Below are 14,818 nucleotides of genomic sequence, written 5' to 3' on the forward strand. Positions count from 1 at the left end.
CTGTAAGACCACCGTAAGTATCAAACAAATATAACAAATGTTTGATTTAAACTTGTTGTGGAGTGAAGAGCGAAAAAAAATGAAGGAATAGCCATCAATGTTTTTCAGAGAAAGCTGCAATATTATTTGTGAACATCCAGTTAAATTTTTGAAGTCCATCAGAATCTGGGCATTTGATTTTTCAGTCTTACTTTCAAAATTTGGATTTTATAATTTTAATGAAAGTTTTTTTTTTTTATCAAAAGGGTTTGTTAGAAAAATAAAAATCAACTGTATAGGCATAAAGATTCTTTCAATTGCAGCAATGGTTACTCTAATTTTGACGAGAGGAAGAAACGTGCATCAAGAGGAGGATGAAGATGATAGTTAAAATGGAGAGAGAAAATATTTAAATAATTAAAGTTAAAATTCTGATTTACTTTAAAAAGAAAATTATTATTAAAAATAAAAAATAAACAATTAACTCATAAAGTGGGACACGTGTCACAATTAGCCACACCCGGTGATTATAACCGGGTGTAGCATCGAGGCCGCCGTGGGGATGGAAGTCAGACGCATCCAATAGCACTTAAAAAAATCTCGAAAGTGAAAATCGAATTCCAATCGACATTTTGAAAATTGGAATGAAAAAAACTTGTCCCAAGTCAAAAAAATTCGGATCGCACTGGCTAGAATTCAGAATTTCCAATTTTTAGTCACCCTATAATATAAAATACATAACACCATTGATGTTATATCTGTAATTTTTGGAACATAATCGGACTTTTTTGGAAATATTTTTGAAAATTAAAATTGATTCAATAATCGTAATATCTATATAATATATAAAAGTTGAATTCCACACCTAATTGATTGACATTTGTCAATTTCAAATGATAACGTGTCCTTAATTTCATCCCATGTGTCTATTTAATTGGTTAAGAAAATTAAGCAAAAAACATGTCATCATTTATAAAATTGTACATGTCATTAACTATAATTATTAACTTTATATATAATATTAAGTTTTATATATAAAAATTACCAATCAAAGCATATCACATTTAAAAAATCAGCACCAATTTAAATCAATCATGCGTATGATATATATATATATATATATATATATATATATATATATATATATATATATATATATATATATATATATATATATATATATATATATATATATATATATATATATATATATATATATATATATATAAAGGATAGGATTTAAAGTGTAATATCCCACATAATAATATTTATCATTTTTTACATATACCTTCCTAGAATAAGGTCTACAATATTATTTCTTAATAAAAAAAATTATCATCTTTTTATTGCATTTAATGTTTTTTTTATTATTACCATATGTAATTGATTGTTTCTTTTTTCATTGTTCATATACAAGTATATAACCCCCACCGATTCACTTTATTCCACCATCATTTTTCATTCGATAAAAAGCGTATGGTTGTTTTGATAAAATCGGCTCCCTTGTGAAATTAAGTTTTCTTGATTTTTTTTCATTATGTTATTCAGTTCTTTCGTTATTTTTTATTGAGTATTTTTCTTTCATTTTTATTTTTATAATATTATATTACCTTCGAAATTTCGTAATTATAATTTCAATATATTATATGCTCAAATTTGGTGTTAATACTTTCAATTATTTTATGAAAGAATCATATAGGTTCGTATAAATACATGAATGAATCATCTTTACCTCATGATTTTAACAATATGTTTCATTTTGTTTTTCTTACTAATTAATATTTATATTTTATTATATTTTTCATATGAATATCCTCTCGAAAGCTATGTTCGATGGGTTTAGGAAAGACATGTGCCTCGCTTATACTTTTAATATGACTGAATCGTGCCGATTGATAGACGATGGTTTGCATAACAAAGAATTGGTATTTGGAAATTGTAAGGGATTGTCATACTCGGTTTTGAATGGAGAGGCGAATGTTTTACTGTTACAAGGTCGTATGACAGTGCCTACTTCGTTTACTGGACGGCCGACAAATTTCTCTCGAAGTTAAAAAAATTAGTTCTTAGATACCGTTGATTTTCACTTTATTGTTTATGTTCTTCATGTAAGTATTGAATCTTGAAACTTATTTTATTGAAAAATATTATCGAAGTTTGTATATTTAATAATGTTTGAAACAAAACATGTTTGATAATGTAATCTTTAATTTGACTTTTCTGTATATGTAACTATATGAAACAAATTCAAATATATATGTACAAATATACTAACCACGTCTTTCATATATATATATACTTGATTATTATATGTGTTATTATAAGCATTTATTCGATAACATATATTTGTATATTTGATATTATTTTTCCCATGATACGGTATTTTTATATATATATATATATATATATATATATATATATATATATATATATTAATTATCAAAATATATAGTTTATATAAATTGCTATATATTATACTGCCTACAAATACGTTAAAAAGATCCAACTCATAATTAAATAAATATCTTAGAATAGAATAGGTATTTTTATCATTCATCAAACTAATGAGTAAACAAAAAATCAAAACAATTAATATTATTACGTATATATGCATATATCTGCACATGTTAGTGGGTATTATTACGTGCACTAGCCTGGATGGAAAAAAAGATTTCGTAAGATTCCGTATACTACAAAATAATATATTGATACGCATTGTGCGGCTATATGTTCCTAAAATAGTTCTATATTTAGTCTTAGATTTTGTATGTGTGCAATATTTCGATAAACAAGTGTTGTAAATTGCCTAATTATGATTTTCTCGATATATTTATTCCCATTTTCAGTCTATCACAATCCATTGTTTATACAATTGTTCATTCTCATAAAAGAAAACCTTAAACTATCTGTACGAGCTAAGCTTGAAAAAATTATCAAATTTCAAATATCATAGTATACCAATAAAAAATTATCTAACAAATATCAAATTAGTTTATCATTTCATTTGGTACGATATTGCTGCAATATTGAACTTATACGAGATTTAATGCAATCCATTATAATGTGGGTAAAGATATAGACATCCTATCATGGAAAAAAAATATTTAACTATAAATATTTTGGCTAATTTTTAAAGTTAAAGTTTTAAATCATCGAAAAATAAAAATATTAATGTAGGATATCATAGCGTAAATAATTGATTAGTAAATATTTTAACAACGTATATATCCCACTATACTTTGATATTGGAATAGATGAGTTCTTTGTCTAACTTACAAGTTATGTATCTAAATTAATGAAATATTCTTAAGTTTTCTATTTCCCATCATATAAAATCAGATATATTTTTTTTAATTAAAATTTTAAAATATTTGTAAAATAAAATTATTTATTTTATAATATTTATAAGAATCTAATATCGATTTTATATCTCTACTTTTTTTAAAATCACAATATATTCGACTGATTTACACAAAAAAATCAATTAATTTTTCTTTTTCCATTTATTATTTATATAAGCATTTTATAGTGACTTTTGTTAATTGAAATTTGATCTATTTTCATTAACATCAGCCTTTATGTTAGTTTCTAACATATGATCATAGGTGTAAATCTATTTAAGTTGTATATTAACAGGGATAAATTACGAAAACCCCCTGAACTTAGGCTAATTTAACGGAATGTTTGTTTCCGTCTTACATCGACCCCCTTACACTATGACTTTTCACGGAATTGTTTTTATTACTTGGAATATTATATTCCCCGAAAAATGTTGATTCTACCCTGCACACGCGACATTTTTTTATGGTACTTTTTAAATAAAAAAATTACCCTGATGGGGACTTTACACGGAATCTTAATTTATTCTTCTTAAATAACACCTTCATAACATTTTAATATTACCTTTACCTCCCCTAAGGGAATAGGATTAGAAATATGATAAGGATTTGAAATAGATTATGATAACGATTATAACTAGCATTAGTATATCCAGATTAGCATTAATATAGAAATTAGTATTAGCATTAGTACATGTAAATTATCATTAACACTTATAATATTAACGTATTAGTATTAGTAATAGAATTAATATTTGCATTAGTATTAGTATTAGTATTAGTATCGATATTAATATTAGTATTAGTATTAGTATTATTATTAGTATAAATATAAGTATTAGTATCAATATCAGTATTAGTATTATTATTAGTATTAGTATTAATATTAGTATTAGTATTAGTATTAGTATTAGTATTAGTATTAGTATTAGTATTAGTATTGATATTAGTATTATTATTAGTATAGTATTAGTATTAGTATTAGTGTTAGTATTAGTATTAGTATTATTATTAGTATTAGTATTAGTATTAGTATTAGTATTAGTATTAGTATTAGTATTAGTATTAGTATTAGTATTAGTATTAGTATTAGTGTTAATATCAGTATCAGTATCAGTATCAGTATTAGTACGAGTATCAGTACGAGTATCATTATCGCTATTAGTATCATTATTAGTATTACTATTAGTGTTAGTATTAGCATTAGCATTAGTATTAATATTAGTATTAATATCAGTATTGACATTAGTATTGATATTAGTATTGATATTAGTATTGGTATTGATATTAGTATTGATATTGGTATTAGTATTAATATCATTATTAGTATCATTTTTAGTATCATTATTAGCATCATTATTAGTATAACTATTAGTGTTAGTATTACCATTAGCATTAGTATTAATATCAATATTAACATTAGTACTGGTATTAGTATTGATATTAGTATTGGTAATGGTATTAGTATTAGTATTAGTATTGGTGTTGGTATTAATATTTGTAGGATTGCTATTATTAATAGTATTAGTATTAGTATTGTATTTGTATATTAGTATTAGTATTAATATTAGTATTAGTATTAGTATTTGTATTAGTATTAGTATTAGTATTAGTAATAGTATTAGTATTTTAGTATTAGTATTAGTATTAGTATTAGTATTAGTATTAGTATTAGTATTAGTATTAGTATTAGTATTAGTATTAGTATTAGTATTAGTATTAGTATCAGTATCAGTATTAATAGTAGTATGAGTATCGATGTTAATTAGTATCAGTATTAGTATCGATATTAATATCAATATTGGTATCAGTATTGGTATCAGTATTGATATCCGTATTGGTATCGGTATTGGTATCGATATTGGTATCAGAATTGGTATCAATAATGGCGTATACATCGATTTCTTATCTGTTTTGCAATATTTATAAGTTGTATTGTTGTTTGAGTAATGTGCATCACTATTTGAACATCGTTAGTAATAAACTTACAGGTTATTATTTGAATATCTATTATGTTATTTCTCTGCTACCGTATTTGTTGTTAACTTAGTTATTTTGCAGAAGATTGACATAATGTAGTAGATTGCATTCCACGAAATAGAGTTTATACCATATGTTTTAATGATTTCACTTAATCTTCATATCGTGTTTTGCGTGTTTCGTATTTTCTTCTTTATAATATATAATTGAATTTCTTATGTTACAACTCTTAATTAAGAAATAAAGTTTATGTTTTTTTATTTTATTTCCTTCCATTTTTTATACTTGAATTCGTGTTGTTATAAAGAGATAGTCGTTTCAATATTATTATTATTTCTCATTTCAAAACTGACATCCGTGCAACGCACGGGTGAAGTACTAGTAATATATATTCCAGTTTATTTCCAAAAGAAATGAAAATTTTGGAATAGTAGTTTTCGGAATTCGGCAAAATTCAGAATTTCCATTCTAATTTCCACCCCTAATTAGTGGTGACTAAAAAAATTGAAATTTCGAAATTCGCCTATTCTGAATTTGTTGGAACAAAATTTTAATTAGTTTCGAATTTGCATACATGAATCACATTGGTAATTTACTAATTTGGACAATGAGGGATTAATGTCCCACAATAACAAATTATTTTCAGAAATACTAAACCAAGTCTCGTTAGAGTTATACTTTCGGTCTAGTTTAGTTGTTAGGATACGATTAGTTAAGATAATTTTATTAAATCCATTTATATTATTGGACAATAAAAAATATACTTAGAAGATAAAATAAGTCATGATAACATAATATTTGCGAGTCGACCCGTAAGTTATTGGGGATACCAAACATCAAACAAAGTCTAATTATTTAGTTAATTATGGTTAATCTTCCCGATCAAACAAGAACTCATTTTCTATATATTCAAAGGGTGGTGATGAATGCACGACGTGTTGTAATGAATGTAGGACGTTTTATTTAAAAAAAAATCAAAAGATAATATATATCCCATCTTATTTTGTCAAATATTATTCTTTTAGATGTTTTTAACGACATGGAGAATATTACATGAAGAGTTTTAGTAAATGTAGACTATTTAAAAATTCAAAACCTAATACATCTCATATTATTCTTTCAAACTTTTTTTTATAAGTCTCCATCGACAGTACTTTGGAAGAATATCACACAATTATTAATCATCATTAATCACTAAGAACGTGAATTTATTGGTTTTGGAGGATGATGCGGCTGAAAGTGCTATTAAAAGCGAGGTAAAATAATCATTTAGGTGCGAAAAAAAATTCATGTTTTATGTGCAAAATTTGCATTTTTTCTGTTATTCGTACAAAATTTTATAATATATATTAACTTTGTTACAAATTTGGACCGGGATCATCTCGAGACGTTTAAAGAAGTCGATTATAGTGAATATTTTTCATCGGACAAAATATTTTGTAGGATAAACGAAATTTAAACGAATTTAAAGTATTTATTCAAATGTGTTTGAGATTGAAGATTGTAGAGAATAAATATAGTTTTGTAAACATTTAATAAAAACTATTGGATGAGAATTAATTTTTATATTATGTATGTAGCTACTAAAAGTCTAAAATACGTTCTAAATAGGAATAAAAAATAAATCCTACGTTTACTAAAAGCCGTACTGTATTCTTCATTTTCCATATTTCAAATGTACAATTTTCACACTCAATTAGTAGTGTATTTAAAAGAGAAAAAAAAAAGAAAAAAAAAAAACTTTACATAACTGTAATTGGCGGCAAAAATTTTGAAATCAAACACCTCCATTCACCAACCGTCACAACTTCTCTTCCACTCCACAAATTTCCTCCCAACTGCTTATAACTTCTCAATAAACTTCAAACTCTCTCTCTCAGAATCTTACATAATAATAAATCAACGAATCCATTAATTTTATGTTCTTTAATTTCATAAAAGTTGATAGCAAAAAATGGCATCACTCAAATCCCGTTTGGACCACTCCATCACTCCCATCGCTCTCCGATCTTACCTCGCAGAGTTTATTTCCACCTTCCTCTTCGTCTTCGCCACTGTCGGTGCCGCCATGTCATCCCGTACGTATTTTTGTGACGTTTCGCTAGTATCGAATAAATCACCCTTTTGATAATTAGTTGCATATAAATTTGTTTTTAACAGGAAAAATGATGGCTGATTCAGCACTACCCGATCCGTCAAGCCTAGCGGTTATTGCAATGGCGAACGCATTCGCCTTGTCGGCGGCGGTGTACATTTCCGCCAGCGTCTCCGGCGGACATGTGAATCCGGCAGTCACCTTCGGAATGGCGGTCGGAGGACACATTACGATTCCCATGGCTATGTTCTATTGGATGGCACAAATGCTTGCTTCGGTTATGGCTTGTCTTCTCTTAAAAACAACTACCGTCGGACAGGTAAATGAAAAATAAATAAATAAATAATATATATAGTTAAACATCTATAAATTAATACAGTCGGGACTAGCGGATTCTATTAATTTAGCGAATTATTAAATTATCGGGTTAATATTTTAATAAGTTTTCACCAAGTCGGGACAAAGAGAAACTATTATTTAATCGAGGTTATTAATTCATGGAGGTTCTACTGTACATTGATCTGATATTATTTTCTTGAATATTTGCAGCAAATACCAGTGCACGCAATCCCGAGCGAAATGACTGGATTCGGAGCAGCAGTATTGGAAGGTGTGATGACATTCGGACTTGTGTACACCGTGTACGCATCTGCGGACCCCAGGAGGGGGGCAATGGGGGCCAATATGGGACCTCTAGCAATCGGGTTTATAGCCGGGGCAAATGTTTTGGCATCGGGTCCTTTCACGGGGGGGTCGATGAATCCAGCACGCTCGTTTGGTGCTTCGCTTATCGGAGGCAGTTTCAAGAATCAAGCTGTTTATTGGGTCGGGCCTTTAATCGGAGGGGCTGTTGCTGGAATTGTTTACGATAACGTCGTTTTCCCTTTCCAATCCCCTGATTCTTTGAGGGGTGTTTCTGATGATGGAGTTGGAGTTTAAATTGTTGCTTAACCAGATTGTTTTATTCATGAAATAATTTGTTTTGTTTTTCTTTTTTTTATTTTAGGAAGATAGTAGTTTTCTTGTACATCAACTTACTGCTAATTTGAATGATTAGTAATAACTGTTTGGTTCTTGTTCTTCTTGATCCTTTGAAATTACATAAAAATGTGATATGGGGTTTCTTGCAATTAGTACCCGTGTGTTGTATCGATTTGCTAAAAGATAGCCCCATGTTATTTTTATTTGCAAAACCCCCCTTATAATTAAGTTTTTGCAGCACAAAACATCCTAAACAGGGGTATTAATTGCGAAAAACCAATTAAATTGTAGGGGGGTTTTGTCAATAAAATAATATAAGATATTTTTTTAGAAATTCGATATATCACAGGGGTACTATTTGCAATAAACTCATCAACTAAGCAATGATAATTTTCTTACAAGAATTGGAAGTAATAAAAGTTTATTATGTATGATGGTTGAAAAAAAAAAACAAATCTTTGGAGGTTTTTGAGAAGCGGTGGGGGGCCATGGCCCCCCTCTATAGTAGCCCTTTGTTGGATCCGCCACCGGAACAACAACAATGTAACACAACATGTTAGATTTGAAGTTTCTACGAGCCCGGCAAAGATTTCCAATCACGGGCTTTATTGAAGAACTTGTCGCCCCTCTTTCCCATTCCAGTTCCATCAAGACTAATCGAAACACGAGTTCTTCTATCGGGCTCCCATTTCAAATTCTTGAGAGACGAAAACACGTCCGAAACCACTTCGTCGTCCTTTATATTATTACACGACTTCACTTTGAGGCTCTTAAGTTCGTTCCACGAGATTATTACAGTCTCCAAACCTTGCGATGTAAGCAACGAGCACCCTTCTAAAGACAGCATTCTCATTGTCCTGCAAAGTAAATCACCACATCGAAAAAGTTACATATTAACAATTCTTTTCGAGATTATTAATTTAATCTATAATAAGATTTTTCGTACAAACGGAAAGTTACCTTAAAACACTTGCAGTGGTGAACATATCATCCGTGAGACCCCAACAATTCTTCAAAACTAATTCTTTCACATTTCGACACACTAAAAACAACGCCCGCAAACTCGTTTTATCCCTTATCCGACACTTCTCCAAAAATAAACTTTCGACCGCCGGACAAAATCCCAAATGCTCGTCGACTCGAAAACCACCATCGATCCTCGTACACGACAAAAGCCTTAAAGATTTCAAATTTTCGAAGTACGAAAGAGCCAGCAGCCAACCATCCTCCATTTCGTGACTACAAAGAGTCAACTCTTCGAGCATTAGGCAACATTGACCAATTGCTCGAATCCCCTCGTAACTCCCTTTACATCCGCTCAATTCGAGTTTGACCAATCTCTTGCACCCCTTTGCTACAATACTCAATCCGATATCCGAAACCAACGACACATAAAGCCCATTGACGGTCCCACTCAACCTTAAAATCTGCAAATTCTTGCAGGCGGCGATCCCACGAAGAACACGATCGTTGCACATACGCAGCTCGAGTTCTTGCAACGTGGGGCATTCCTCAGCTACTATCAACAAGCCCGTTTCACCCGCATTGATCACCGCTAATTTCCTTAAACTCGGAAAACCGTCGGCTAAAACCCTCAAACCCCTGTCTACTTCATCAGCACTCAACACAGAATCTTCATTAAAAACCCAATCTTTATTATCGGAACCGACACGAAAGGATACAGTCTTGTGGGAGACCGAAATACCCGAGTTGTTACGAGGCGAAACGAGACATCCACCGACCAAATCGACGCGAACGAGATTAGGGAATCTGAGAAGTAATCTACCTGAAAGGAGAAAATCCCAATCGAGAAGCTTCAAGGATCTGACGAGCCTGCCTTGAAGATTGAGCCACCTCTTGGAAACAAGAAAATTCGCAGTCCTCTGTGATTCGGGAATCTTGGAGAGAATCTTGAGCAAGATTCCATCGGAGAGAAGCGAAGTTCTGTCGGAAACAAGACTTGTTGTGAGAGTGGTAAAATCAGCTTGGAGTTTGGTTGTGGGTTTTGAGAAAACAGAAAGAGGGACCCTTTCTTGAGTAGTGCTGCTGAGGGAATGGCGACGCATTGAGTACAGCACGTTGCTCAAGGCTTTCTTGTTCTTGAACCATGGCGGCTCTTTGTTTTCTTTGTCAGCGGCCGAACAAGCCATTAATTATCTCTGCACTTCTTCGAAAGAATTGAATTTGATTGGGGTTTTCTGGGTTTTGATGCTAACGGGCATCTATGCTATGAAGGTGTTTGTGTGTGTATTGTGGGGTATAAGTGTTAAGGAATTGTTGTTTCAAATTGTTGAAATTTATTTGTCGGGACATGAGAATTTGAATTTGCGCTCGGTCGGCAGTTTGCTGGAAATACTGAAACGTGAACCCCATTACATTTATTAGTTGGGTTCTTTTAGTTTTAATTTAACTAATCTTTTAACTAGATCATTTATAAAATGAAAATCAATGCCAAAAAGACCTTGAAATTGAGCATTTTGGCACTTTTAACCTTTGAAAAACAATAATAGCACTTTGCATTCTCAAAACACAATAAATCATTCACAATGCACTTTTATCGCTAAATTATATTTTCTTACAAAATAAAATCAAATAAACTTTTATCGCTAAATTATTTGATTGATAGATGTGTTATTGTAACTGGTGGAAATATTAGGTACAAATATTTGTAAAAAAATATCATTTTAAGATATATTGTGTTTCGAGGGTGCAAAATGCTATTAATTATTTCGGAGGTGCAAAATGCCAAAATGATATAATTTCAAGGGTGCAAAGTGTGATTAAGCCCACAAAAATATTAAAATTTTCATTTTTCTTTATTCAATAGTCAATACCAAACACACAAAAATTACGCATCCATTATGTGTCAAATTTAGTGGAATCTTTTGAGTAAGCATTTTGCACCATCGAATGACAAGTGTTTGGCATTTTGCACCTTTAAATTGTAAAAATAGCAGAATGCACCCTCCAATTATAATATCCTTGGCAAAGTGCCCCCATTTCAATATCACAGGTCACATTTTAAGCCAAACGTTGAATGAGGGTGCACTTTGCAAAGGGTATTACAATTGGAGGGCGTATTCTGCAATTTTTACAATTTAAGGGTGTAAAGTTCCAAACAATTATAACTCGAGGGTGCAAAATGTCAATTAATTGAATCTTGTAGATTATGTGTAATATTCTCCAGTTAGTACCCATTTTACGAGCTCCACATTTTGAAACAAGATGATCATAAAATGTGTCTCTTGACTAGGGGTGTGAACGAGCCGAGCTCGGCTGTTTTGGCAGACTCGAGCTCGAGTCCATTATGCCAAGCTCGAGCTCACCGAGTTATTTTTTTTGGGCTCGAGCTCGAGCTCGAGTTCGATCTCATTATGTTTTTTTTTTTTTTTTTGCTTTTTTTTATTATTAATCTTTTATTAAAAAATATTTATAGTATAATGAAAAAAATTATAAAGTAAATAATAAACTGTAGTTATATATAATTTTAATTTTTTAATGTTATATTTTTATATTATAATAATAATAATAATAATAATAATAATAATAATAATAATAATAATAATAATAATAATAATAATAATAATAATAATAATAATAATATTAATAATATTAATAATAATAATATATAATATATAAAATATATGAAAAAAAAAAAAAAACACCAACTCGCTCGCGAGCTAGCGAACAACTATATTTGTGCTCGAGCTCGAGCTCGTCCAAAGCTCGAACTCGTGAGCTCGAGCTCGAGTTCGAGCCTTTTGTCGAGCCGGCTCGTCGAGTTCGCGAGCCGGCTCGGCTCGTTTACCACCCCTACTCTTGACTAGTAAATATCAAATTGTTGTGCATTAGAAACTACATTTTTACACAAAACAAGTACAAACTAGAGAACATTCTACGAAATATAGAAGATTCTATTGAATCTGGCACCGTAAGAATAATCATGTAAGAAAATTCATAATTGATGGGTGATTGTAATTACGCAAACAAAAAAGATTTTTTGTAACTTAATATGAGTTCAGTGGTGCCCGTAACTTATCCAAAATTAAATTATACTACTAAGTACTAAGTTCCAATTTCTCACCGTCCACAAAATTTCACAAAATATTTTCTTATGCCTAAAAATCTAAACGAAAGAGCGGGTCAAATTTACTGAGCAGAGCAGAAGTTAAAATATCTTATATCTATATGCCAGAAAAGGTGAGCCTTTGTAGATAAGAACATGCGGAGGTCATTCGGCGGCAGTGGCAGAGGTATGGGTGGAGGTAGCGGCGGCATGATGAGAACCGTTCAAAGGGCTGTCAGGGCTGGCGTCGTCGGCGGCGCACCGCCGGAGCCCTTCTCACCTTCGACCACCACCACCAACATCGCCGCCGCTAATGGTAGTAGGAAATCAAGAAAAGGCAACAACTTGAATAACAAGCAGCCCACTTCTCCAAACAACGCCGCTTTATCTCATTCTTCTTCTTCTGGAAATGGTAGATCAGCCTTTTCTTCTCTAATAAATCTGCCGGCATCTGCTACTTCCGGCCCAGCTGCACCCACCACCTGGCCGGGGGATTCTTCTTCTGAATGGGAGTGTGTAGAAGATGAAGAAAGGGCACGTGTTTTTTATGATGATTTTGTGTTTGGAACTGCTCCATCTACAGATGAAGTCCACCATGCATGCAGTTTCTGCTCTTCAACAGTCAGTTCTTCTACTTAATTATAATCTCTCACTTTTTCGATTTCTTTCTTCAATTTAGATAACATCAATTATTTGGAAAGGGTATGATTAAATTTTGCAAGTAGTTTCATTGTAAGAAATTACATAGAATGTTCAAAAAAGGTACTGAAAAAAGATTGATTAGTTCTTGGATTCTGTGGCATTATTCGAATAAATTGCATTTTGCCGTGTAAATCGAAACCGTGTTCTATTGTATCTCGGCGCACGTATGTTTGATTTCAATGGTTTTGATCGACAGGGTTATTAGTCCGTCATCATACAGGCGTTTTCCGAATACAAATCTTGCTGAGAATATAGGCAGAGATGAAGTAGTTGGTAACGGAATCGGGTTCGAGAGGTTAAATTCTTCACCCGAGTGCGAGATGGATTGGATCGAACCACTGGCGAATGACTATAATTCAAATAATAGAGCAGTATTTGATGCCTTCCATTTATTGCACACAGAAACTTCTGTTCAGGTTTTTTCTTTTTTTATTTATTTAAATAAATTATCATGATTTATTTCAACTGAAATCTTATGTTGTATTGTTTTGGTGAAGAGGATGGTTGTATCTTTATCGTCGGATAAAGCTCTTTGGGATGCTGTCATGAACAACGAGGCGGTTAAGGATCTCAGACGATCACTCCATCAAGGTTCCGTTTTTTTCTTTTTTTTTTTCTCCTTTTGTGTCTCTGCATCTAATCATTTGTGTACATCAGACGACAATGTAGTCGTCGGGGAAAGCTCGGGCGAGGGCTCCGGCGGGTCCAACCCAGTGAAGGATTTGCTAAGTTGGATAGTTGCGAATGCTAAGTCAAAGATGATGCAACTAATTGACACAATGGCAAAGTTTCTGAGTCAATATTTCGAGCTTCAAAATGAGGAGAAGAAAGGAGATCCTTTGGACGAAAAGCTTAAAACTTCTTTGTTGCTTTCGATCATCGTCCTCTTTGTAGTGGTCGTTACTCGAGCACAAGGGGCATGATTGTAATTTGCTGACGTTACCTAATGGTGTCTATGCCTATATACCTAATTGTATCTTTTTTCTCTGTATGGGAGTTTGTATATTTATCAGAATGTAGAATATACTTTCTTGTGGTCAACAAAGTTCCGATGTTTTGCAGCAGAAATGAATAATCTCTACATCAGACCGTGAACGATGTTCAATATTGAGCGCAACGTAACATGTGGTAAGGAAGAAATACATTGATCCATTTGAAATATCATTCGGTAAGAATGTTCAGTCTAGACTACCCACACAAATCCTAATTTTCAAGGGCAACTTAAAACGCTCGAACACCACATAAATTTGTTCGAGTAATAGCATAGAAAATTGCTGATTTGTGAAAACAGTAGTCGATATAATTGGACCAAGTCGAGAGCTATGTAAGCATTCTCTTCATTCGTGTGGGATATAAATATATACAACCCCCTCTATCCCATGCAGGCACAAACCCTATTACTAACGTCCCTCAAGCCAAGTCGGACAAAAATTTCGAGGAAAAATATCAAAAACTCGGTTTTCTCAGATTTTCTGTTGAAATCAATTTAATAATCAGCAAAACATCATCCAATACAATCTAGACTCGCTTCCTTTTAGACTAATCAAACCGAAATTCATTTAGTTTAAAAAGAAACACTAAGCTTAGTAAAAAGGCAAAACCAGGAGCCCCCAGCACAATCACACCACCTGCCATACATGAACTAGGAGAAGGAATCAGCGGAAATTAAAAACGAAA

The 14,818-nt window shown here is 31.7% G+C and overlaps 3 protein-coding genes across 3 annotated transcripts; 2 read left to right on the forward strand and 1 right to left on the reverse strand.

Moving 5' to 3' along the window:
* Positions 1–7,132: 7,132 nt before the first annotated feature.
* Positions 7,133–8,334, forward strand: TIP5;1 (tonoplast intrinsic protein 5;1). Its single transcript, XM_012989288.2, has 3 exons — positions 7,133–7,375; positions 7,458–7,711; positions 7,942–8,334. Exons 1-3 carry the CDS (start codon positions 7,252–7,254, stop codon positions 8,329–8,331), a joined length of 768 nt encoding a protein of 255 aa, XP_012844742.2. The 5' UTR covers positions 7,133–7,251; the 3' UTR covers positions 8,332–8,334.
* A 416-nt stretch (positions 8,335–8,750) lies between these two features.
* LOC105964779 (F-box protein At5g51370) lies at positions 8,751–10,616 on the reverse strand. Its single transcript, XM_012989284.2, has 2 exons — positions 9,334–10,616; positions 8,751–9,230 (listed from the first exon to the last, which is right to left on the reverse strand). Exons 1-2 carry the CDS (start codon positions 10,521–10,523, stop codon positions 8,945–8,947), a joined length of 1,476 nt encoding a protein of 491 aa, XP_012844738.2. The 5' UTR covers positions 10,524–10,616; the 3' UTR covers positions 8,751–8,944.
* A 1,919-nt stretch (positions 10,617–12,535) lies between these two features.
* On the forward strand, positions 12,536–14,209 carry LOC105964794 (uncharacterized). Its single transcript, XM_088818869.1, has 5 exons — positions 12,536–13,060; positions 13,119–13,141; positions 13,338–13,557; positions 13,639–13,732; positions 13,799–14,209. Exons 1-5 carry the CDS (start codon positions 12,596–12,598, stop codon positions 14,062–14,064), a joined length of 1,068 nt encoding a protein of 355 aa, XP_088674995.1. The 5' UTR covers positions 12,536–12,595; the 3' UTR covers positions 14,065–14,209.
* The last annotated feature ends 609 nt before the right edge of the window (positions 14,210–14,818 follow it).

The sequence above is a fragment of the Erythranthe guttata genome, chromosome 6 (assembly GCF_056151865.1).
Source record: "Erythranthe guttata isolate IM_541 chromosome 6, IM_541, whole genome shotgun sequence".
Lineage (NCBI taxonomy): Eukaryota > Viridiplantae > Streptophyta > Magnoliopsida > Lamiales > Phrymaceae > Erythranthe > Erythranthe guttata.